Source organism: Vigna unguiculata, chromosome 3, assembly GCF_037176805.1.
Source record: "Vigna unguiculata cultivar grain cowpea cultivar isolate G323 ecotype 2 chromosome 3, ASM3717680v1, whole genome shotgun sequence".
NCBI lineage: Eukaryota > Viridiplantae > Streptophyta > Magnoliopsida > Fabales > Fabaceae > Vigna > Vigna unguiculata.
Genome location: NC_140794.1, coordinates 60,949,673 through 60,972,584, shown reverse-complemented (window position 1 = coordinate 60,972,584; position 22,912 = coordinate 60,949,673). Strand labels below are relative to the sequence as shown.

The window sequence follows — 22,912 nt, the reverse complement described above, 5'->3', positions numbered from 1 at the left end:
AAGAAACTTAAAACTTTTTATTTACTTATAGTTCTTTCATCACTGTTTTTTTCTTATAAAAAAAAAATCTACGCATCTATTTTACTAATACTTCGTTGGTCTTTCAACAAGAACTTTTTGATAGTTTAACGATTTATTTCAGCGATATATATATATATTTTTAAGTACTGTAACTACCAATTTCCCAAATATATAAATTTGATGATTACAAAATCCAGTGTATTTTAATCATGAGAAACTGCATACAGGTCCAGAGCAGAAGATTACAATTTGATAGAATAAATATAAATATTAGTTGAGTTTAGTCTAAACTTTCTTTTTCGGAAAAGAAAGAAAATCCAAATGCACAGGTAGGTAGCAGAGGACGACAACACAACACATCACAAAAATCACTCCTCTCTCCTTCCTATATACACTGAACAAGCTGAACAAGCTGAACAGTACAGTACAGTACAACGGAGAAGTAGTGTGGTAAGTCTGAAGAGAAAGAAAGAAAGGAATAAAACCCCAAATATACTGTTTTTACGGATATTCCAACAATACCCTCGAATATTCCCTCCCTCCAACCGTTATATCTATCACCTCTTTCATCCTCTATTTCCTCTCCTCCCTTCCTCTCTCCTTACCAAAATTAAATTTCTCTTTCCAATTTGTTTCTCTTACCACCGTTTTCCTAACAGAAGCCATGAAATTCGGAAAGAGCCTCAGCACCCAGATCGAGAAAACCCTGCCGGAGTGGCGCGACAAGTTCCTCTCCTACAAGGAGCTCAAGAAGAAGCTTAAACAATTTGAACCTCCTGCTGCCGCCGATGACCGCCCCGGAAAACGCCTCAAGTCTGATGCCGCACCCACTGCCGCCGACATGTCCAAGGAGGAGACCGACTTCCACGACTTGCTCGAGAATGAACTCGACAAATTCAACACCTTCTTCGTTGAGAAGGAGGAAGAGTACATTATCAGACTCAAGGTACTCTCCTCCGTGATTCCTCTCTTTCTGTCTCCTCTCCTCTTTCGCTGCTGTGTGGAAGATCTGTTTCCTTTTTGTAGTTTTTGGTTTGTTTTTTCTATTCAATGCTAAATAGCTAAATACTGAATTTCTACGATTTGTTTGGCTTTTTAGTTTTTGCCTGGAGGAGTTTGACATTATTATTGGCTTTTGATCAAATGAGTGGGTTTTTATATTTTTCGCGGTATGTTATTATGGAGTTTAATATTAATTAGTGAAGAAACTTGTAGATTCACAAGCTATGAACGTGGATGGATGGATGACGTTGTGGTTAAAAAAGAGAATTGGGATTTTGATTAGGCGTGAAGCTTCTTATTGCAATTTGGCAATGCTAATTTGTCTTGTTTTTCTTCTGCACAATATTATGACCTTTTTTTTAGGTCTTCTGTTTATTTATTGTAACCGCTGGTTATGCATATTCTGTATGATCTTTTTAATTTTTATTTAAGCTGGTGCAGGGTGATTTATATGATAAAATAGTTAGATAACCGGAAGCTCTAATGTTTGTTATCGTTGAAATATACAGGAGTTACAAGATAGGGTGAACAAAGTTAAGGATTCTAGTGAAGAGATGATGAAAATCCGAAAGGAAATTGTGGATTTCCATGGAGAGATGGTCTTGCTGGAAAACTACAGTGCTCTGAACTATACAGGTACTTTTAACTTTCATATGTATTGTTATATTTGCTTATTTTTCTTTGTTGTTATTGAAATCTGGATTCTTTCTTTACATTTCAAACTTTGCCCAAGTTCATCGTAGCGTTACGGAACTTCTAAGTACTGTGGGAAAATCAAGTAATAAGATGGAATAGGATTCGTTTCCAATACAAGTTGTCCATTGCTACGAAAATAGTTATTTTTAGACTTATAGGCACTTATATAAGTACAATGGATGGTCAAGTAATGGGATGGAATAGGATTCGTTTCCCATACATATTGTCCATTGCTCCTCAAAATTCCTTGGCCAAGTTGGTAGGACAAAGCATATGCTTTTTCTTGGAATAAAGAATCTACTTTGAACATGTCCATGTTTCTGAAATTGGACATCTGGCCCTTTTATACCCAATAATCAGGCTTCCTTCTATCTACTTGGTAAGCAAGCCAGTTCAAGAAGAGTATGTCATGTTTTAATTAAATATGATGTTGATTTAATAAATATACGCAAAGGTCACATCATCTTAAAGCATAAACGATCAGGGAGTTTCACTTTTTTTTCTTGCCACTCGAGAGTGATTCTGATTTGAAAATGCTAAAAAGGCACATGGAATATGAACAATATGTGGTTTTCAGACAGATTTTCTGTGATAATTGTATCTTTACTATGCATTTTTTATCTGGAAACCAGTGTCAGCTTTAGATCTAACTAGCTCTAAAGATATACGCTTCTATGATCAGCCCGCAGTTAGTTAACTTGAGCATAAATTGAAGAATGTGATACTTATGATATTTCTTTCTTTAAATCAATTGTTCCATTCGAGGTATCTAATAATTGCCTCAATTTTCATTCCACAGGGCTAGTGAAAATACTGAAGAAGTATGACAAGAGAACTGGTGCTCTCATTCGCTTGCCCTTCATTCAGAAGGTCTTGCAACAACCTTTCTTTACCACTGACTTGCTCTACAAGCTTGTAAAGGAGTGTGAAACAATGTTGGACCGTCTTTTCCCTGAGAATGATCCTCCTCCTGTTTCTGGTGAGACAACACCCCAAGCTGAAGGTTGTGATCCTTCAACTTCAACCACTACCAAGAGTGATGGTGGTTTGCTGATTCCCAGGGAATTAGCTGAGATTGAGTACATGGAGAGCCTATATATGAAGAGTACAGTATCAGCTTTGCATGTTTTGCAGGAAATTAGAAGTGGAAGCTCAACTGTTAGCATGTTTTCTTTGCCACCGTTGAAGATAAGTGGTTCAGAAGAAACATGGAAGAAAATTCCGGTTCTTGAACAAGCAGCCAAGTAACCTGCTGGGTTACGTTGGCAGCAAAGTAGTGGGATGACTATTTTCTGATCACTTTTTTTTTTTCCCTTTATATCGGATGCCTCTGTTATGCATGCCTTAGATACTAACACAGATGTAAGATGGTAAATGTAAAGATGGAATTAATTTTATAGAATTATAGGTTCCGTATAATAAAACCTCTGAAATTTAAAGAAGTTATGTTTTGACATTTTGCTAACATTCGTATTCTGTTGTAATGTAATCATATATTACGTATCTGGTTTATATAAGGATGCATTTGGAGATCAGATTTACTAGAACCCTGTATTCACGTCTAGTTTTTCTACTTGGCAATAGTAGATGACGCTCGAAGCTGCAATCGGAAGTTGGCGTTATAGAAAAGCTTGATGGTGGTAGTTGTAGGATTAATGGTAATTTCATGAAATCGTGAATCATTGAGCGTGTTTTTAATTTACGTGGAAAGTTGAAAAAGACGAAGAAGGAAATTAAGACAGGATAACTAAATTTTTGATAATTAAATTTTGACTAATGTTTTAGATAATTTTTTATTTTTTTATATTTCAAAACACTTAGATGTAGCGACCAAGACATTTTGTGGATTACTCTATCCAATTATGAAATGTAAGCAATCATTTGTGAATCATCAGTTATTCTCAGTAAAACAATGCTCCCAGACACATGTTACCCTCTTATAAGAAGAACTTTCCGTCTAGATGAATTGAATCTTATCATAAATGATAAGATACATAATAACTAAACTTATAACCCAAAAGATAAAATGAACAAACTCATAAATTATTCATCAATTTTCATTAAAAAATAAAGAGTGTAATCAAATTTATATATTAATTCAAATTTATTTTCTTTTGAAAAACTAAATCAAAATAATTCTTTAAGAGGAAGACTCCTGAAGTCATAATTGGTAAGAGGACTTCATTTTCTTAGAAGTCATGTTTGCATGTACTATTTCTAATTTCATTTTTTATATTGAATAATCTGAGAAGTCATAATAATGTATAATTTTTTATATACATTTTTCAATTGATAATGAAATTGAAATGATAATTTTTTATATACATTTTTCACTCTGGTTAATAAATTAAAAAATTATATTAATTGAAAAAAACATGATAAAATTAAAAAAAGAGAGTAAAACATGTATTATTCACCTAAAATAAATTCAAATTAATGAGGAAATAAATAATAATAATAATAATATTATTATTATTATATATCCTTTTCATTCACTACATGATTAATTTCCATAGTCAGGAGATTTATTCTAACAAAAGAATTTTTATTTGTTTATTTGAAATTAATTTATTAATTCATTATGAATATAAGTACTTGTTCTTTTTTATTGTTTACGTCAGACATAATGGTTGAAAATAAAAGGGTTTAAGAAAAGATTATGTAAATGAATGGATAAGTTTAACATAAGTTAAAAAAAAGTGTTCTGTTTGTAAAAAACAGAGCTCATATAGAAAACCTTGTCTAATTAATGAAAATTAAATATTATAATATTTGTTTTCTCATTAATTTACATTTTATCAAGTAGAGCAACAATTTTTTTTACCAGCTTCTTTAATTTTCTCAACTCATTCAATTAATATGACCTTTTAATTCATTAATCAAATTTGAATTGATACAAAAAACAGAATAATTATTTCCTAAATAAAAAGTAAAAAAACTATCATCAAAGGGACGATTATAGTTACATGATCATTTTATAAATACAACACTTAACAAAAGAAAAAAAAAACTCTAAATACGACTTCTAAAAGACACCTGAAGTGATGTTTATAAATATAACTTCAGTGAGAAGAAACTATAAGCAGAAAAACTTAAAAGAAGGTTATATGAATGGTTAAAATTTTGTAATGAAACATCTTACTTTTTTGTAAAGCCGTGATTTAAAAATAAAAACTACATTAAGATGAAAATTTTCCTTCAAAACTACCGTCTCATGACAGAAAAGAAAAATTAAAGATAAACCAACTACATAGTAAAACATATTTTTATTGGACAAAAGCGTCAAGCAAACTTACATATCTGCTGCTTGAACAGAAATTAACATGGGAAATTACTAGTTCAGCTACCTTAACAACACGATAAAATAATCCTAACAAGTGAAAGTAAGACAACAGCACGTAACAGAAGACAAACAAATAAACTGAAAAGCGCACGATTCATGAACACTGCAACATTTCCTGACAGAGAAAATTCAAGTAGAATAGGAAGCGGGGCAAGGAGGAATTGCTATGTCGGTGACCCCCTCTAACATCAATACGACACTCTTCATTGTTGGGCGCAGAAAAGCTTCATCTTGGATACACCAAAGTGCCACCTTAACGATATTTTCCACGGCAGTTTTGTCATCCACCACTTCCCAAGGAAAAAGCTTATTGAGTTTTCCTGCAACAAAACAGTTATAAGCCCAGGTGGAGAGACTAACCGCCTCAGGTTCAGGGACATGAACTTCGATGTTTCTTCTGCAACACAAAATCTCCAACAGCATTATTCCGTAGCTATAAACATCAGTCTTGACAGATATTGGGACATTCTTGTTCCATTCAGGGGCCACATACCCTCTTGTCCCTCTAGCCCCTGTCATGGTTCTGGTTTGATCAGGCATGAGAAGTTTCGCCAGCCCAAAATCGGATATTTTGGCTGTCCAGAACTCATCCACCAAGATGTTTTGAGGCTTTATGTCACAATGAATGATTGGAGCCTCACACTCTTCATGGAGATACATTATCCCTCTCGCAATCTCCACCGCTATTCTTACTCTCTCATCCCACTCTGGACGCCTCTGATTTTTACCCACGAAGATAAGATTTCCAAGGGAGCCATTGGACATGTATTCATACACCAGAAGCCTTTTAGAACCCTCCGCACAGAAACCCAACAAACGAACTAGATTCCTGTGACGGGTTTTTCCGATGGCTCTCATTTCTGCTTGGAACTCCCTTTCTCCTTCTTCCACCAACTTCTCCAGTCTCTTCACTGCAATCAACCTCTTACCTTTCTCCAACGCCCCCTTGTAAACTGCTCCGAAAGACCCTTTTCCCAGTTCTATCTTGAAATTATTTGTCGCTCTTTTTAGTTCGCTGTATGAAAACCTTCTCAAAGTCACCTCTTCATTCAGGCCCAGGTTCCCAGTTTCCATCAATCTTTTATACTTCAAAATCCGAATCTTGTACGTGTAGTGACTGGATATGACAATGGTTGAACACAAAAGCAGAGAAAATACGGATGTAATGACAATAATATGCACCGTTGCTTTATTACTTGTCGCCTTGATTGGTGGTGGTTCAGGCACAGGCACAGGATTATCGTTTTCCGTCCGATTGCTGAGGCTGTCTCCCACTTTCCATAGTAACACTGAGGTTCTGTAATCGCGTAATTGTCGTGTGAGATATCTCAAAGGCAGCCTTTGTTTCATGCAGCTTGCACCGTCGTAAAATGCAGCCTCACACTCGCAATCAGCCAAGCAAGCAGCGGAACATTCTTCTTGTGACATTTCAGCCATGAAATAAGGAACATCCACCCACCCAATATCCTCCTCTGACTTCATCTCATACGAGGTTGCGCTGTCTTTCTTCTCCCTACAATCTTCTTTCAGAAAGCTCCTTTTGCAGCCCAGAGTGGAGTCATTTTGATGTACGGAGATAAAACCCGAAAGACAGGAGCATAGTGGTTGATCGTCATCTAATGTGCAGTAGCTGTTGAAGCCACAAAAACCTTTTACTGAACACATGTCTTTAACCTGCGGCCATTGTTTCAAATTTTGGGTACTACCATTCTTAAAATGCGCATACAGATGAAATATCCCATCATAATTCAGGGTTGCACGATATATGATCCGGTTTCCATCATTAGCTAAAGATGAATTACTGACTACACTTAGAATCACCTTGGTCCTCCCATTGCTGCTTTCATTCAGAATCCGCAGAGTACCATTTCGGTCGAGAGAGTACTGATATTCCTCATCGCGATTAAGACCAAAACGAGTCTCAGTGTCCCAGTAAGCATCCGTTCCTGTGTCAGTTGTGTCCACTGGATACAGAACAAGATTTCCGTCATCCTGCATCTTGAGACGAAACCGTCCACTGGAATGATTGTTCTGTGATGAACTGCACACCAGTTGATGTCCGTTTGGAAGAGATTGACCACCCAACAAAGTATCTGTTGGGTAATCGAAGCTCTGCCATATGATGTCGTTTTTACTGTTGTAGAGCACAAAGTTTCCAGAATCGAGCACGGAGGCAGAGACAGCTTTTGCACTGGAATTAGCTGCAATAACCTTTTCTTCTCCTTGGTCGTCTATGATTACTAGTTTTCCATCCATGTTTAGTTGTAGCTTTGCACCTGAGGTTACCGGAGGATCGTTCCGTTGTGCAGTCCATACCACTGTCTTGTTCTCCCCGCTAACCAGCCAAATTGCAACCACAAACCCACCACCTTGTTCTAGTGAATAAAAACCAAATGCAAATTGAGCAGAAGGAGAAAGCCAGAAAGATGGAGTAGTACTCTGTGGAGCAAGTGTGGCACCGACTGGTATCTGTTGCGTTTCAACTCTTGTGCCCACAGACATGAGCAACAGGCAAGTTATTATCACGGCAATGATGTCCATAACATTAGAATTTGATGATTTCAGTCTGAGAAACCAGAAACAAGATCGCTATTTTCTGTTTCACTGCCCTTGCCTGGTTCAAATTTAAGCAAATTGGTCTCCCAAGACTTGCTTTTCTTGGTCATTTTTTCAAATCAACATCGTCCTGTCCCTACCAAAGAACATCTTAAGGTAATTAACACTCCAAGACTTGTTATGGACAAGTCTTTCGGTGACCAAGTAAATAAAAGAATAAAATACAGAAGAAAAAAAAATCTCTATTTCCTGATAAGTTACGACGAGAATGGTGAAGACCATGTCAGAGACGAGGTGAATTTGTGCCAGAGTTTTTCTATCATATATAAAATTGTACCAATATTAATTATGGAGCTATTAGATTTTATCGCTTTCGAAACTTCGTAGTTTAAATATCTTTATTTGTATAACTCTTGATTCATACAGGTTTAAAAGGTTAACTCGCTAATACTGTTATTAAAGTATTGTAAGTCATCATCTCTTCATTTTAGAAAAATAATTTGTACTTGTCCCTTTTTAATAATATTTTTAATTTATAAACTTCTAATCATGATTGCATTTAAATAGAGACAGAGATGAAGTCAGCAATAAAACCTATTGAGACCCATCTCGAAAATTAAGGTCTTTTATTTCATGAACTTTGAAGGTGGGAACTGGCGAGTAGAGAAGGTGGGTTTTGATATAATTGAAGCACAAGAAGAAGAACTGAAGATGAAAATGAAACTACAGTAGTAGAGACATAGAACAATGGTATAGAAGATGTTCCTAGGAATATTTAACGATGAGGGTGGGCTGGAGAGGGAGGAATTGGAATATCTTTCAATCCTTCCAACATCAAGATGACATTCTTTATCAAGGGACGAAGAGAAGGATTGTCTTGCACACACCACAACCCCACCTTCACCATTCTTTCCATTATCTTCCACTCCACACTTTCATCCTTCTTAACAACCCTATTTAATTGCCCTTCTGCAAAACATTTATATACCCAGCTGGAGAGAAGTATCTCTTCTGCTGAGGAAACTTTCATTTCTATGCTGCGTCTGCGGCACACGATCTCCAGCAGCACCATCCCAAAACTGTAAATGTCAAATTTTACCGACACCGGTGCTTCCTTCTGCCATTCAGGTGCCAAGTACTTGCTTGTCCCATCGTCCTCTTTTCTCATTCTTGAATGCTCACACTTCAGTAGTCTTGCAAATCCAAAATCAGAGATCTTTGCAGTCCACGTTTCATCCATAAGTATATTTCGAGGATTTATATTGCAATGGACGATGCGGACCTCACACTCATCGTGTAGATAAAGGATTCCTCTAGCAACATCCAATGCGATTTTTAGTCTGTCTCTCCAGGATATCTGTTTCTCATCATTGAAGAGAAGACTTCCCAGAGACCCGTTTCTTACGTATTCGTAAACGAGGAGACTCCCAGCTCCATCGATGCAAAAACCAATCAGCTTAACCAAATTCCTGTGATGTGTTCGAGCAATGGAAGTAATCTCATTCCGGAATTCCCTCTGCCAGTCACCAACAGCAACTCTCTCCAATCTCTTGACAGCGATATTTTGGTTGTCGTCACCTGTTTCGCCTCTGTAAACCGCTCCAAATGATCCTCTCCCTATCTCTTCCGTGAAGCTTCCAGTGGATTTGACAAGTTCATCGAAAGAAAACGAACGCAGAGAGCATTCTCCAGTCAATCCCAGGTTCTGATCACTTTCAGACAACGTTGTATACTTATGCACCTTCCGCTTGTAAGTGAAGAAAATGGACACAGCAAATATCAAAGATAACAATGAAATGGAACCCAAAGTAAAGGCTAGAATCATTATCACACTTTTCTTGTTATCCGTAACCACCTTGGATTTAGGCTTCTGAAAAAAGGTTCCTGGAATTGTGTTTTGGACGGTTCCTGAAGCATTCTTGAAGAGTGCCACCACAGATGAGTTTTGAAGCCGTCTGCCATATGTTAGCGGCAGTCCGTACTTTTCGCAGTTTCCCTTCCAATATAACACTGCCACGCAATCACAATCATCCCGTAAAGAGTTTTCGCACTCTTTCTTCTTCATCGGTACGACAGAATATGGTGTAGCGATCCAATACACATCCTCCAACTCAGCAATATTATACAAAATCATTTGGTTTGGGGCCTCACTGCTTCTACAACCATCTTGTGCATAGGCTAATACGCAGTCCCGAGACACGTTACCACTGGTGTTGGAGGGGACGAAGCCAGGAAAACACTCACACACCGCATCGCCTTTTACGTTTGAGCAATAAGTGTTAAACCCACAAAACCCCTTGATTTGACATTTCTCAAGCGAGGTACTCCACAGTACTCGGACATGTGTAGACTCGCTACTACTGTTCTCAAATTGGTGCTCATACAGTATGAGGTTCCCGTCTGCAGCAAGTGTTGCACGGTAGATTGAACTTGTGTTGTGTGATTTGTTTGGAGGGCTAATGTTTTTGTGCAAACAGGTAATCCCCTCACCAATGCAAAGAGAGCCCGCGGCACTAAGCCAGAGCTCTGCGAACATTTTAGCAGTGTTTGAAGCCCAGTAAGCATCAGAGGCAGATGCTGCGCTGTCCTTTGGATAAGCAACGAGGTTTCCATCTTCTTGCATGATGATAAAGAAAGCTCCACTGGAAACCAGTTTGGCGTCGGAAGTTAAATTCTGACCTCCTAGTAAGGTGTGAGTTGGATTATCAAAGCTTTGCCAAACAACAGTACTGCCATTGCTATAGAGCACAAAGTTACCAGAATCAAGCATAGATGCTGAAGTTGTATTAATAGTTGAAATGAGAGCAAGGCTTTCTCTCCCACTTGGGAAAAGCCGCATACCAGTGGTGGTGATGTTCAACGTTGAATTCAAGGGGACTGGGTGGATATCACGGTTAGCAGTCCAGACTACAGTTTTCTGAGGAGCAGCAACCAGCCATATACCCACAGCAAAGCCATTACCCTGTGGGTAAAAGCCAAAAGCAAAGTGGCCAGAAGGTGATACCCATGAACTGTTATTCCCAATTTCAGTAGCATAGAGCCTAGACCCTGGCTTTATGATGCTCTCACCTTGTTTTGCAAATAGCATGCATAACACCCACAACACAACGGCTTCGAAGGCCATAGGATCCGGAAACTCAAACAAAACTCTTCTACCTTATCAAACTCAAACAAAATTTTATTACAGGGATTACTTAACATTTCTCCGTTGATTTCAGAAGTTGACCGACTTTCATGCACATGCTACGGTCTCCACCACAAAGACGTTTCGTAAGTTGGGAATCTAAATTTCACTTCAATTAAAATTAATTAAAAATAAAAAAATTGAGTACCATCGCTGACTCAATTATTTTAAGATTTTAAATAAGAAATATTATCAATTTCGTGTGAGTCAGATTTATGTTTATATCTTTCTGAAAAAAAAATGGAATTCATCTTTCCAGATAAAGTTTTCCACTCTCTTCCAATGTGGATAAGAAATGAAGTTGACGGTTTTTAACCGGTTGTGAGATTGGAAAGTCTGAAGTAATTCACACGTTCAAATTCAATTCTCAATGCAAGGAAGAAGTTTAGAGAATTGATAGCTTCAATTTGGAATTATCATAATAATCTCTTGGTATGGGAGAGTGGCATTCACGGCAACAAAGTAAATAAAGTAAATCAAGGTTTTTAAATTGTGATGTCATTTTTGTTGATTTCACATCAAGCAATCATTCACGCATTTACTAAATATTTATATTATTAGTAATATTAATGAAATTAAAGTATTTTTTTAGTTCCATACGTATAAATAAAGTTGGAATTCCATTCTTGTTGTTTAAACTTTCAAATTTGATAAATATAATATTTTTAATTTAGTATTAATATTTTTTACATGTTAAATAAAATTTTAGACTACTATTTAACCTAAAATTTATTAAGTGGTGTAAATATTTGAATTGAGAAAATTATCTCTGTTTACTTTATAAATTTGGATACTAAACTATATCAAGATTTGTAACATAAAATAATTTTAAATTTTGCATTAAATTTTAGGACCTACAAATATATTTAAATTTATTAATATCTTATAATTAATTTAACATACGTTTTTTATATTCTAAGTAATAATTATATTATCATAATTAATTATATAAAAAGGTTATCACTATATCATAGAGCTGATAGCTTAAATTTGGAATTGTCGACAAAATTTTCATGACATGGGAAGTCACAATAAAGTAAATGAAGGTTTTCAAAAATTTTCATGTCATTTTGTTGATTTCACATCAAACAATCAAATACACACTCTTACTAAATATTTATATTCCGAGTAATATTAATAAAAGTAAAATATATTTTAGTCGCACAAGTATAAATGAAGTTGGAATTCTAGTTTTGTTGTTTAAACTTTAAAATTTGGTAAACATAAACTTCTTAATTTAGTTTTAAAATTTTTACGTGTTAAATAATGTTTTAGACTAATATTTAATATGAAATTTATTAAATAATATAAACAGTAAGATTAAAAAAATTATCTCCACTCGATATTTAAATTTGGATACTAAATATATCAAGATTTGGAACATAAACAAATTTTGATTTTGCCTTAAACCTATTAATATCGTATAGTTAATTTAACATACATTCTTTGTATTCTAAGTAATAATTAAATTATCATAATTAATTTATCATTTGTATACAGTAACCGTTATATTAGAGAATTGACAGCTTCAATTTGAAATTATCGACAGAATCATGACATGGGATGGGAGAGTGGCACACACGGCAATAAAGTGAATGAAGGTTTTCAAATTCACATGTCATTTTATTGATTTCACATCAAACAATCGAACACACACTTTTACTAAATATTTATATTCCCAGTAATATTAATTAAAGTAAAATCCTATAACGTGTAAATGAAGGTGGAATTTCATTTTGTTGTTTAAACTTAAAAAATTAATAAATATAATTAATTTTTTTATGTATTAAATAATGTTTTAACTAATGTTTAAGCTGAAATTTATTAATTGGTGTAAACAATTAGATTAAGAAAATTTTATGTTCATCTTTTAAATTTAGATATTAAGTTATATCAAAATTTGGATAATAAATAAATTTTAATTTTACGTCAAAATTAAAGGACTAAAAATACATTTAAACTTATATTAATATAGTTAATTAAACAGACGTTCATTTTAAGAAATAATTATATTATCATAATTAATTTAGCATCTATATACAATAATCACTGTATCAGATAATTCATAGCTTCAATTTAGAATATCGACAGTTCATTAAATAATTATATCATAATTAATTTAGCATCCATAAACAATAATCACTATATCAGAGAATTCATAGGTTCAATTTGGAATTATCGGCAGAATCATGGCACGGGAAAGTGGCACACAAAAATAAACGAAGGTTTTCAAATTCTTATCATTTTTGTTGATTTCACATCAAACAATAAAACATACACTCTTACAGAATCTCTATATTCCAAGTAATATTAATAGAAGTAAAATACTTTTTAGTCTCGTATAAATGAAGTTGGAATTTCATTTTGTTGTTTAAACTTTGAAATCTAATAAATACAATCTTCTTAGTATTAAGTTTTATTACGTTTTAAATAATATTTTAGTTTAAGCTGAAATTTATTAACTAGTATAAAGAGTTAGATTACAAAATTTATCTCTATTATATTTTTTAAATTTGGACATTAGACTATATCAAAATTTTAAAAAATAATCAAATTTAAATTTTCCATTAATATTTAAGGACTAAAATTATATTTAAACATATTAATATCATATATTTATTTTGACATACTTTTTTACATTCTAAGTAATAATTATATTATCATAATTAATTTAGCATCTGTATATAGTGATTACTATTCAAAGAATTGATAGCATTAAATGAAAGTTTTCAAATTGTCATGTCATTCTTTTATTTCACGTCAAAGAATCAATCACATACTCTTGTTGGTAAAACAATAATGTTTGTTGCAAGATTTTTATGGTGACACTTGCTAGGAACTTCAAGGAAATAATGGAAGAATTCTCTGTTATTATTTAAAGCCTTTTATAGTAAGTTATTGTTTGTATTTAGTATATTTAAGTTAGTTTAGAAATTCTTAAGAGAATAATTTGCACTTAACTCTCTCGGAAGATTTTTGATTTTACCAAACGTACCGTGATAATGGATTATTATAAATATTTTTCAGTTTTTAGATATGACTATGGAATAATTTATTATCCTAGAAAATATAGGTTAATCAATTATTAGCCCAAAAGAAATATTTTCAGATATGAAATAATTGATTATTGATAATTGGCATTATAATTTTTATTTTATTTTAATATTTTATTGTTATTTTATTTGATATTTTAGGTTTTATTCAATAAAAATGAAAGAGATAAATGTGTGGATTATATTTTGTAAATATGTGAAAATATATAAGAGATTTTGGGAGATTATCAACTAAATGAGTCAAAGATTATCAACAATATCATATATCCACAAAGTTAGTTATTCAATTCACAATAATAAGATTTAAATAATATATCAAAGTATGAAATCTTCAAAGATTAAAAGATATATCAAGGATTATCTATTACAATCTATTCAAGTACAAAATAAAATCCATGGAAGTCTATAAATAAAAGGCTTGACATAGGTCAAAAACACATACTTTGAAATAAAGAAACTTGACATCTGCACACTTGAAAGTAAAAGAGCATCCTAAAGAATGAAAACATTTAATTTCAACACCAATCTAGTAATGCCACACAAATATTAAAATTCAAATTCATCACAGTTACCAATGTCAATTAATCATAGATGCAATACTAAAACATCAAACATTCTCAAATGAGCAGATTAAAAACCTAAATTTCATACTTTTCACATAACACATCATTCTGTTGGAAATATTTTAGTATAATTTAAATAAAATAAAATAAAATGCTACTGTTACTAACATTTTTTATGGAATTTTAATTTGATGGGTTAATGTTATTTATAGTTAACGACTATATATTTTTATTACGATCGACTATTGTGTCTCCATTTTCTACTTATAAATACAACCTAGGTGTATGGGGAAAGACAAAACAAAAACAACCACAAACACAAGAGTTTACTCAGAAGTGTTATTCTTTTCTTCTCGATATTATCTTAAGACATTGGTGTTCATAAGGTTCAAAGATATTTTGCTGCACTCGATCAATCTAACGGGTTGTTGTATCTTGAAGAGAAGCGCACGTGATTTTGTTTTGCCCTGTGCAGCAGGAACGTTTTCTCTCTAAGGATAGCGCTATGCGTGCCTCAACCCAATATATTCCTACTCCTTTCCTTGTTTATTTTTATTTTTTATTTATTATTGATATTATAATTGTTGATATTTGATTAATATTCATTGATTTTTATATATGTCTGAGTGTTTTTATTGCTTAATAATTATTATTATATTATTATACTATTTCATATTTTTATTATTAATAATATTATTTGTTTAATCACTTTCTAACATATTCCAAAACTCAAATACAACCACCAATCACATTACAATTATAAAATTTATAATTCTAACATGCTTGTAAATATTGCAATTAGCTTTCCTTAACTCTTAGACAACTCAGATAACCCAAATGAGTACCAAACCCCCCTTCAAAGCTACCAAAGCTGACAACTCAATCTAGGAACAACATAATCATGATCGTGAAACATCATCATAACCATTGATCAGTGAAAATTCACAAAGAAAACTCAGATGACACATGTGGGCAAAGATTTCCCACATGCACAACAATTAAAACTAGACAAGGAAAAAAAGGTAGAAAATTAACTTACTCAGTTTGAGAAATTGATCAGACATAATTAGAGAGCTCGTCACAGGAGTCACCCTAACGGTCCTGATTTTCAGACATATGAACACAAAAGTGAGAAATCTAGAGAGAAAGAGGAAACTCTAGAGAAAAGTTTTTAGAAAGATGAAATTTCTAGAGATATGAAACGTTTATAACTAGGGATGTCAACAGGGCGGGTAGGGTACGGGTAGTAGCTCTCCCATACCCTACCCGCTAGATAAATATTCGCTCCATACCCGTATCCATATCTGTCGAGTATCCGTTATGCGGGTACCCGTCTACTTTTTTTATATCCGCGGGTATCCACGGGTACCCGCGGGTATTTACAAAAATATTTTAAAAAATAAATGTTTAACCATAATTAGTGCTTGGATCAACAAGTCTCATTTCTCTGTGAAAAACAAACAAACAAACAAATCTTGTAGTTTATTTTTTAATAAAATATTAAAAAAATTACTAACTTCATCAATGTCCACCTCTTGCAACATTGTATAAAGGTTCATGTTGTCCAATTTTAATTTAGAAGAGCCTGAAAACATAAGAAGTTCATTAAAAATTTATAACAATCACTTAACTAAAATATCTAAGTAAAAGTGTTAATTTCATTACCTTTCATGTTGGTCCAAAATCAGTCTTGGAGACACATCAATGCCTTCACAGTATCTGGAAGTAATTTATTTCGTTGTTGGGTAAGAATCTGACCACATAATTGAATGAAGACTCATAATATTTTTTACTAATATATATATATATATATATATATATATATATATATATATATAAGGGTATTTTTCTGAATTAAAGTTTAGCGAATACGGATATCCACGGGTACAGATACTATGATACCCGTACCCGTCCCGTTAACATGCGGGTATCAAAAATACCCGTACCCAGGATAGCGGGTATCCATTTTTAATATCCGTTTCCTACACGTTGCGAATTTTATGTGCAGATACCCGCATGTACGAATTTTTTTAACATCCCTATTTATAACTATGAAACGTGTTTATAAACTTCTCATTTAAACTTCAATAGAAACAATAAAATACTTATTAATACTTTATCAATTATAAAATACCGTTCTCTAAATTCTCACAATATTATTAATATCATTAGAAACAATAAACACATTATATATATATATATATATATATATATATATATATATATAATAAACTCCTGATACATATCCATCACAATATTAATTATAAAATATTGTGGACAATATAACCCATAAAATTAGGTCTGTAAATACTTGGTTAATGGGTCAATTAAAAATGTCTATTAATAAACTAAATCAATATATAATAACAACAGACATTTAGTATTGAACATGCAACTGAGAAATCTGAATTGAAAACAACAATAATAATAAATTTGATGTGTGTGGTGCACATACAACTTGGGCATCCTGATCCTACAATAAACGTAGATGGATTCAGAAAGATAGTGCTGCAAAATTTGATGTTAGTTTCTTCAAGAATGATAAAAGCAAATTTACGTCGCCTGAGAGATTCGAACTCTCGCGGGGAAACCCCATGTACTTAGCAGGCACACGCCTTAACCACTCGGCCAAAGCGACTTTGATGTTTTAATCTCAGTTTTTAGTTTTATTAATATGTTATAAAATTTCTTATAGACTGCAGCATAATTAGGTGGTTTGTGTGAGAGGGTTCGAATTAAGGAATTTTAGTCTTTAAGATTGACTTTAATAAGGCAAATCGTTTATACGAACACTAACGATATATTTTTAATTCATACATTTTATGGATTCGTTTTTCTGTATTTCTTGTTATGCTTTTATCTCTTCATGCTGAAGTGTTACCTGTAATATCGAAAAGCATTGACAGTAGCTATCGATTAAGAGTGACTTCATGCTTATGTTTCAAGTTTTTTCTTTTTAAACAAAAACAATGTTCTTTAAAACTCAAGAACTAGATAGCAAAATACGAATTTCCATTTATTTTTCATTTATATAAATATGAAGATAAAATTGTTAGTTTTACTATTGCCAGATATATGTAATAGTAACGAGATTCCACGTTAAAGTTCATTAGATATGACTTTATTCAAAAATAATCTGTTTCTACCAAATTGTAGATTTGTTTTTTAAAAGAGTACAAAAGGCATAAATTGGAAGGAAAAGACAGTTTCCTTATTTCTCTTTTGTTTTTTACTTGGCCTACCATGATTTTAAGTCTGTTTGATCTTATTTTTTCAATGTTGCATAATTCAATCAAAACTAACATTATGGGTATAACTATATGATTGACATACAAAACTCAAACATGGAACAACAATGAATTAAGACAAAATCTTATTGGTACAACTGCAGAATACATTATTGAATACACATTACAAAAAGACCAACAAAGGAACACGCAGATTCCTACAACCTTTTTTCTCTCAGTATAGCAATTAGGAATCTTTAACTCAATCTAGCCAAACATTTAATCATCAAATGTGCTCATGAATCCACCAATAAAACCAGCTCCATTACAAGATCCACACAAAATATCCTTTTTACCTCTGCAAGGAACAAATATGTTGTATAGAATTAGATTGAAGCTAAACCTTTGGCACTGGCAATGGTTATTATACAAATGCTCTATTTTGCAGGGTTTAACTTTAAATATATTTGAGACTTGGACTACATATATTAACAGTCTTATATTCAACACAAATCATGACTACTGAAAGTAATTGCATGTCATCATGTCAAGCAATCAAAAGAGATCAATTGAACAATATACAAGTTCTAGTAGCATGGTTCAGTTACCTGCATAGCCAACACAATCCACCGACTTTAAATTGCCCGTTGAAGTGATCTACAGAATTAACGCCAGCACCTTTGCATTGAGTGCACGATATTGCACCTTCCGATTCACCAAAAACATAACCGAGTGAGTTTGATAGTGATATTTCTAATGATGGAAAGAGAGAAAATACTTCAAATATCAGCTAGCTCTCCAAGAATTGGAAACAAGCTTCAAATATGCATGGAAAAAAAATCCTGATTCTTCATCAAGAATTATTGATGAAGACCGATTTCAAATGTATTCTTCTTCCAGCCTTGGCCTTAACCTAGCTATCAAGCCAAAATGCAAACCAAGACCACTCAAAGTCTACCTTCGCATGTTACCCAAGGCATATAGGAATACACAGAAATAGGAGAAGACTAGATAAGATAGGATTTAGCCAAGTGCTAAATAGACAGTTTCATCTGTTTGAATCAGTCACCATTTCCACCATTTCTTTGAAAGATGATTTCTTTTACTCCCAATTTTGAATGTAAATGCACAGTAGAGACCATCATCACCAATAGCTAACTGAAACTGTGTATTTTGAAGTGTAAAATTTCTCAATAAAACAAGAAGCACTGAAAGATGCAAATGTTAACGAGGTCTAAGGTTGTCCTGTTCTGAATTTTGTATAAAGCTAGCCATTGCTGTATATCATACAAAGGCTCTAATTCATTTGAACCGTCATTGAACAAAGAATAAGAAAAGGTGCCAAAAATCTTAACAAAAAGAAATTAAATTCTGCGTTTTCACTTACCATTTCCATCACAATCAGAACAAACAATGCTCCTACTTTTTGTTTTTTTAGTGTCATCTTCTGTAGCCTGCATTAAATAGAAATCAGAGAGAGATTCAAAGGATAAGCAATTATGAATCGTTAAACACAACAGTAGAAAGCAGATATATTTAACGTATGTGCAAGCTACATATCCATATCCCATTTCTTAGACACTTTTTCCAAATGTTACTGGACAAAACTTGTCGGCCAATGAACCAACCACACATGCTAGCATGATGACACGAAAAAGGAGAAAGAAAACTGAATACAAAGCACCTTATTTGCAAATGGGATGCTAAAATTAAACTAAAATTCTCACCTTAACCTTCAAAGACTGAAAGCTTGGAGCTCTAGAACTCTGACACGCTTCCTTCACCCTAAAAGCCTTTCGGGTAACTGAAGTACCGATAATTGTACCTATTAAAGTGAAACAAATTCTCATTCAATTGTATAAGCACCGCAAATCCCAAGAAAGAACAATTAAACAGAGGGAGTTATTAATACCAGGTTTGTTTGGGGATATCAAGGAACAAATAGGAGCAAAACAAAGAGAGTGCGCCATTCTCAACCACAGGGTCTCAAAATATCAAACGATGTAGCCAAGTTTGGTCTGAACTCTGAAGTGAACTGAAGGAGTGAGCTCAACTAATAGGAGTTTGAGCAGATAAGGCCCTCGAATTTGTGGGTAATTTTCGTGCTTTCATTACTATATCGCCCTTGGACGTGTTGCAATGAATGGTGGGCATTTTGGTAAAATCCTTCTTAGTGTGCATAAAACTAAGACATGGATTTTTTGAAACACAAACAAATGGCGAGCACTCTGCTGTCCGTACACCGCTTTCTTCCCTCCCAAAGTAAGCTTAATTGCGTGCAATTTCTTCAGATTCGTCCTTGTTCTTTGTCAGTTTTATCAAAATTTTCATTCCCTTTTCAATAAAGCGTGGATATTTTCAAGAAAATACTCGTGGGAAAATTTGATTCTGATGTTGGTTTTTACTATTATGTTTTGTTTTCGTTATTTTAGAGAGGGAGAATATTGGCTACATGAGTGCTTTCAGATCTTCATTTCGTGGCCAAGCTCCGTGCAATTCAAGTTTTTGTGGGAGACAAATAGCTGGAAGCCATGGAAAACGTCTTGTTGTTCATTCACTGGTTGCCACTTCACCCTTTCTGTTTTCTCTGTCAATTCATCTATCGGTGCTTATAATCGTGGTTTGCATTTATCTGAAGTCCTGGTGTAGTTACTATGAATTATAACTTTGGCATTTCATTGTTGACAGCTTGGAAGGAAGGTGAGGTCCGTGAAGAAAAGAGAGACAGTGATTCCTGAACCAGATTACAGGATTTCAATTGTGCTACTCGGTGGTTACTGATTCTCTCTTTATTTGTATGTGTCTTACAACATAGTTTTAGACTTTCATGTAAGCATAATGCTTACTGTATAGATTTTATCTGTAACTGAGGATAATGACTTGGTATAATCCTACATATTTGAGCGGATTGTGCATCTTGTTCTTCCCAAATGAACATCCCATAGTCCAGCATACTTTCATATATAATTTGTAGAGTTTGCTGAATAATCTATCTAGAACTACATAGTTTGGTTGGTGGCCATTTTATTGGGCTAGTTACAATCTGTTAAAGGATTGAATTTCATTCATTGAAAATTAAGCACCCTTACTGACCGTTATGTTGCCTTAGTTTTGGGTTCTTTGGAACTTGGTGAATTCAAGTCTTTTCAAATGAGTTTAACTAAGACTTTTAACATCTTTTGAACACTATAACTCAGTCTTATTTTCCTTTTCTTACGTGCGCACTAACATACTAAAATCTGATGTGGCTTAAAATTGTACAATCAGGTATTGCTGGTGGGTTGATTTACACAGATAATCTAGTACCTGCAGTACCTGTTGGTCTCCTTGGATTGCTTCTGTTGTTTCAGGTGATTATTAGTAAAAGACGGTGTAACAAAGAAAGGTGTAGCATGGCTCAAGTGCCTTCTTTTCGGAAAGGCCATGACATTTCCTTTCTGATGACTTTTCACTCTGTATGCTACAAGCTACATTATACGCACCATTCCATTTTCAGAAACTAACTTCTATTCTCTTGTCATTTTTCTCTTATTTCTTCAGACTACTAGAGTGAGATTTGTCTTTGAAGATGATGCCCTGGTTTGTTACCTTCTTAGTTCTCCAAAATCTGTGTGGTCTGTGCATAGTATTATTTACTCTCTTGGCACTTAAACATCATTATTTACTTTCTTAAAAACCTTTTTATTTTGTCTTATTCCAGCTAATTAGTGTGTTGAAATTCGTTAGTTTGAATTAATAAGAAAAGTCCACTACTTACATTCTTACCGCTAAGGAACATTTAAAATTCAGAATACATATTGCAGTTTTTAATTGAGTTTTTCTATTCAGTTTTCAAATCTAAGAGCACAAAATGTCATGCCATTATGTAACTGGATCCATCTCAGTTTTTTTTTCTATATATCCACAAGCAAGTAGAGCTTGTAATTGTAAATCCTAGCAACCAAAAATAGAGAATTACCCTCTTGATTTTTCTGAGAACAATTTTGCTTCAAACATTTATGTCTTAGTAGCAATTCAATGCGTCTTTTCCATCAAGCATTGCATGAGTGTATTATTGGATTAGACCAACTTGATGCAAAAGAGTAAACTGCATGACTAAACAAACTACGTGCTAAAGTTCTGCAGCTTGATCGATTGTAACGATTATTTATATGTAACTTCATCGGCATATTATATCTGTCTGCATGACTTCATGTACTTCTCTATATTTATCATTCCAGGCTGTTTTTCATGCTCTCTTTTTAGTTATTCATATTAGTTGTATACAAAATTTCTGGTTTAGGAGGTAAGGATAGGTGAACAACTCCAGGAATCAGGTGAGAATGTTTTTGTTGGAGGAGAAAACCGCTGGAAGTAAGTCCCTGATTTCTTGTATACGCTTACCAGAATTTCAGAACAGTAGGACAAAAACTACTTTGATATGCTGCAGGTACTCAACATTTGTTAATTGGGAATTCTGGTGGCCGAACTTCCCGATCTTGGTTTACTTCAAGGAGACGCAAACAAAGCCCGAAGGACAAATCCATTTCTTTCCCATAATCTTTGTAAGCAGTTTGGACACAAGTGTAGCCAATACACATATAGGAGATGGCTAAAAAATAAATTTCATTTGCAGACATTAAGCTTCGGCGTTTCTTTTATTGTTCTTGGTATTTTATTTTTCTATGCAGAATGGTAAGCAGCTTTATGAGGTTATGGTGGAAAGAGCTGGACCTTCAAAAACTAGTGGGCCAAAGGAATCCTAAGGACGGAGCTGAGTGGTTAGAGCCCCATGTATAAAAACCTTAAAAATCATTTAGAATTGTTCATTTTATTAACATATAGCATCAATGCCTACGGAAATGTTTATTTGATCATTATACCATATAATACATTGGCTCTAAGGTTTGTTAAATGCACGTGTTTTACAGTGGGGTGTCTCGGAAACCATTGAAATCAAGGGAGCCTCGGCAAAGAGACTTTATATGTTGAGATTGCTATTTGTTTGTGTTAGTGTGCTGAGATGAGGAAACACTGTTCTCTCTGTTTCAAGTAGCAGGAAAGCTTTGGTTTAACAAATAATTCAGATGTAGTTTCCTAAGCGACAAAAATAATACAATTCAATTATTTGTAAGTCTTGTTTCGCATGAATATAGTTCGTCTTATTCCTTTCGAGATTGATCAGTGATTTTACTTCATTTTGGAAGATGTATAATTTAACAGTACCCAATATTTGAGTTGTGTTGGCTTCCACAGATGATGTAGTTCTCTGTATAATTCATGGCTCC

General features: G+C 33.6%; 5 protein-coding genes and 1 non-coding gene across 7 annotated transcripts; 2 read left to right on the top strand and 4 right to left on the bottom strand.

The window, feature by feature from the left end:
* Positions 1-452: 452 nt before the first annotated feature.
* On the top strand, positions 453-3,254 carry LOC114179970 (SPX domain-containing protein 1-like). Its single transcript, XM_028066486.2, has 3 exons — positions 453-967; positions 1,533-1,659; positions 2,519-3,254. Exons 1-3 carry the CDS (start codon positions 686-688, stop codon positions 2,965-2,967), a joined length of 858 nt encoding a protein of 285 aa, XP_027922287.1. The 5' UTR covers positions 453-685; the 3' UTR covers positions 2,968-3,254.
* A 1,718-nt stretch (positions 3,255-4,972) lies between these two features.
* LOC114177354 (G-type lectin S-receptor-like serine/threonine-protein kinase LECRK1) lies at positions 4,973-8,100 on the bottom strand. The gene has a single exon (XM_028062656.2). It carries the CDS (start codon positions 7,601-7,603, stop codon positions 5,192-5,194), a length of 2,412 nt encoding a protein of 803 aa, XP_027918457.1. The 5' UTR covers positions 7,604-8,100; the 3' UTR covers positions 4,973-5,191.
* Positions 8,101-8,227: 127 nt separating this feature from the next.
* Positions 8,228-10,889, bottom strand: LOC114177344 (G-type lectin S-receptor-like serine/threonine-protein kinase LECRK3). Its single transcript, XM_028062642.2, has one exon. The coding sequence runs from the start codon at positions 10,740-10,742 to the stop codon at positions 8,394-8,396; it is 2,349 nt and encodes a 782-aa protein (XP_027918443.1). The 5' UTR covers positions 10,743-10,889; the 3' UTR covers positions 8,228-8,393.
* A 6,085-nt stretch (positions 10,890-16,974) lies between these two features.
* On the bottom strand, positions 16,975-17,056 carry TRNAS-GCU (transfer RNA serine (anticodon GCU)). The gene has a single exon. It is a non-coding gene; the product is annotated as a tRNA-Ser (tRNA).
* Positions 17,057-17,742: 686 nt separating this feature from the next.
* LOC114177370 (protein BUNDLE SHEATH DEFECTIVE 2, chloroplastic-like) lies at positions 17,743-19,747 on the bottom strand. The gene is made up of 5 exons (XM_028062681.2): positions 19,558-19,747; positions 19,373-19,470; positions 19,033-19,099; positions 18,254-18,350; positions 17,743-18,003 (listed from the first exon to the last, which is right to left on the bottom strand). Exons 1-5 carry the CDS (start codon positions 19,613-19,615, stop codon positions 17,925-17,927), a joined length of 399 nt encoding a protein of 132 aa, XP_027918482.1. The 5' UTR covers positions 19,616-19,747; the 3' UTR covers positions 17,743-17,924.
* LOC114177369 (uncharacterized) lies at positions 19,657-22,879 on the top strand. Of its 2 annotated transcripts, none has more exons than XM_028062680.2 (9): positions 19,657-19,907; positions 20,078-20,205; positions 20,334-20,415; positions 20,913-20,995; positions 21,186-21,224; positions 21,928-21,998; positions 22,075-22,189; positions 22,316-22,405; positions 22,556-22,879. In XM_028062680.2, the coding sequence occupies exons 1-8, from the start codon at positions 19,838-19,840 to the stop codon at positions 22,388-22,390; spliced, it is 663 nt and encodes a 220-aa protein (XP_027918481.1). In that variant the 5' UTR covers positions 19,657-19,837; the 3' UTR covers positions 22,391-22,405; positions 22,556-22,879. The 2 variants fall into 2 exon arrangements, with proteins under 2 accessions (XP_027918481.1, XP_027918479.1); XM_028062678.2 differs by having other exon boundaries at positions 22,316-22,418.
* The last annotated feature ends 33 nt before the right edge of the window (positions 22,880-22,912 follow it).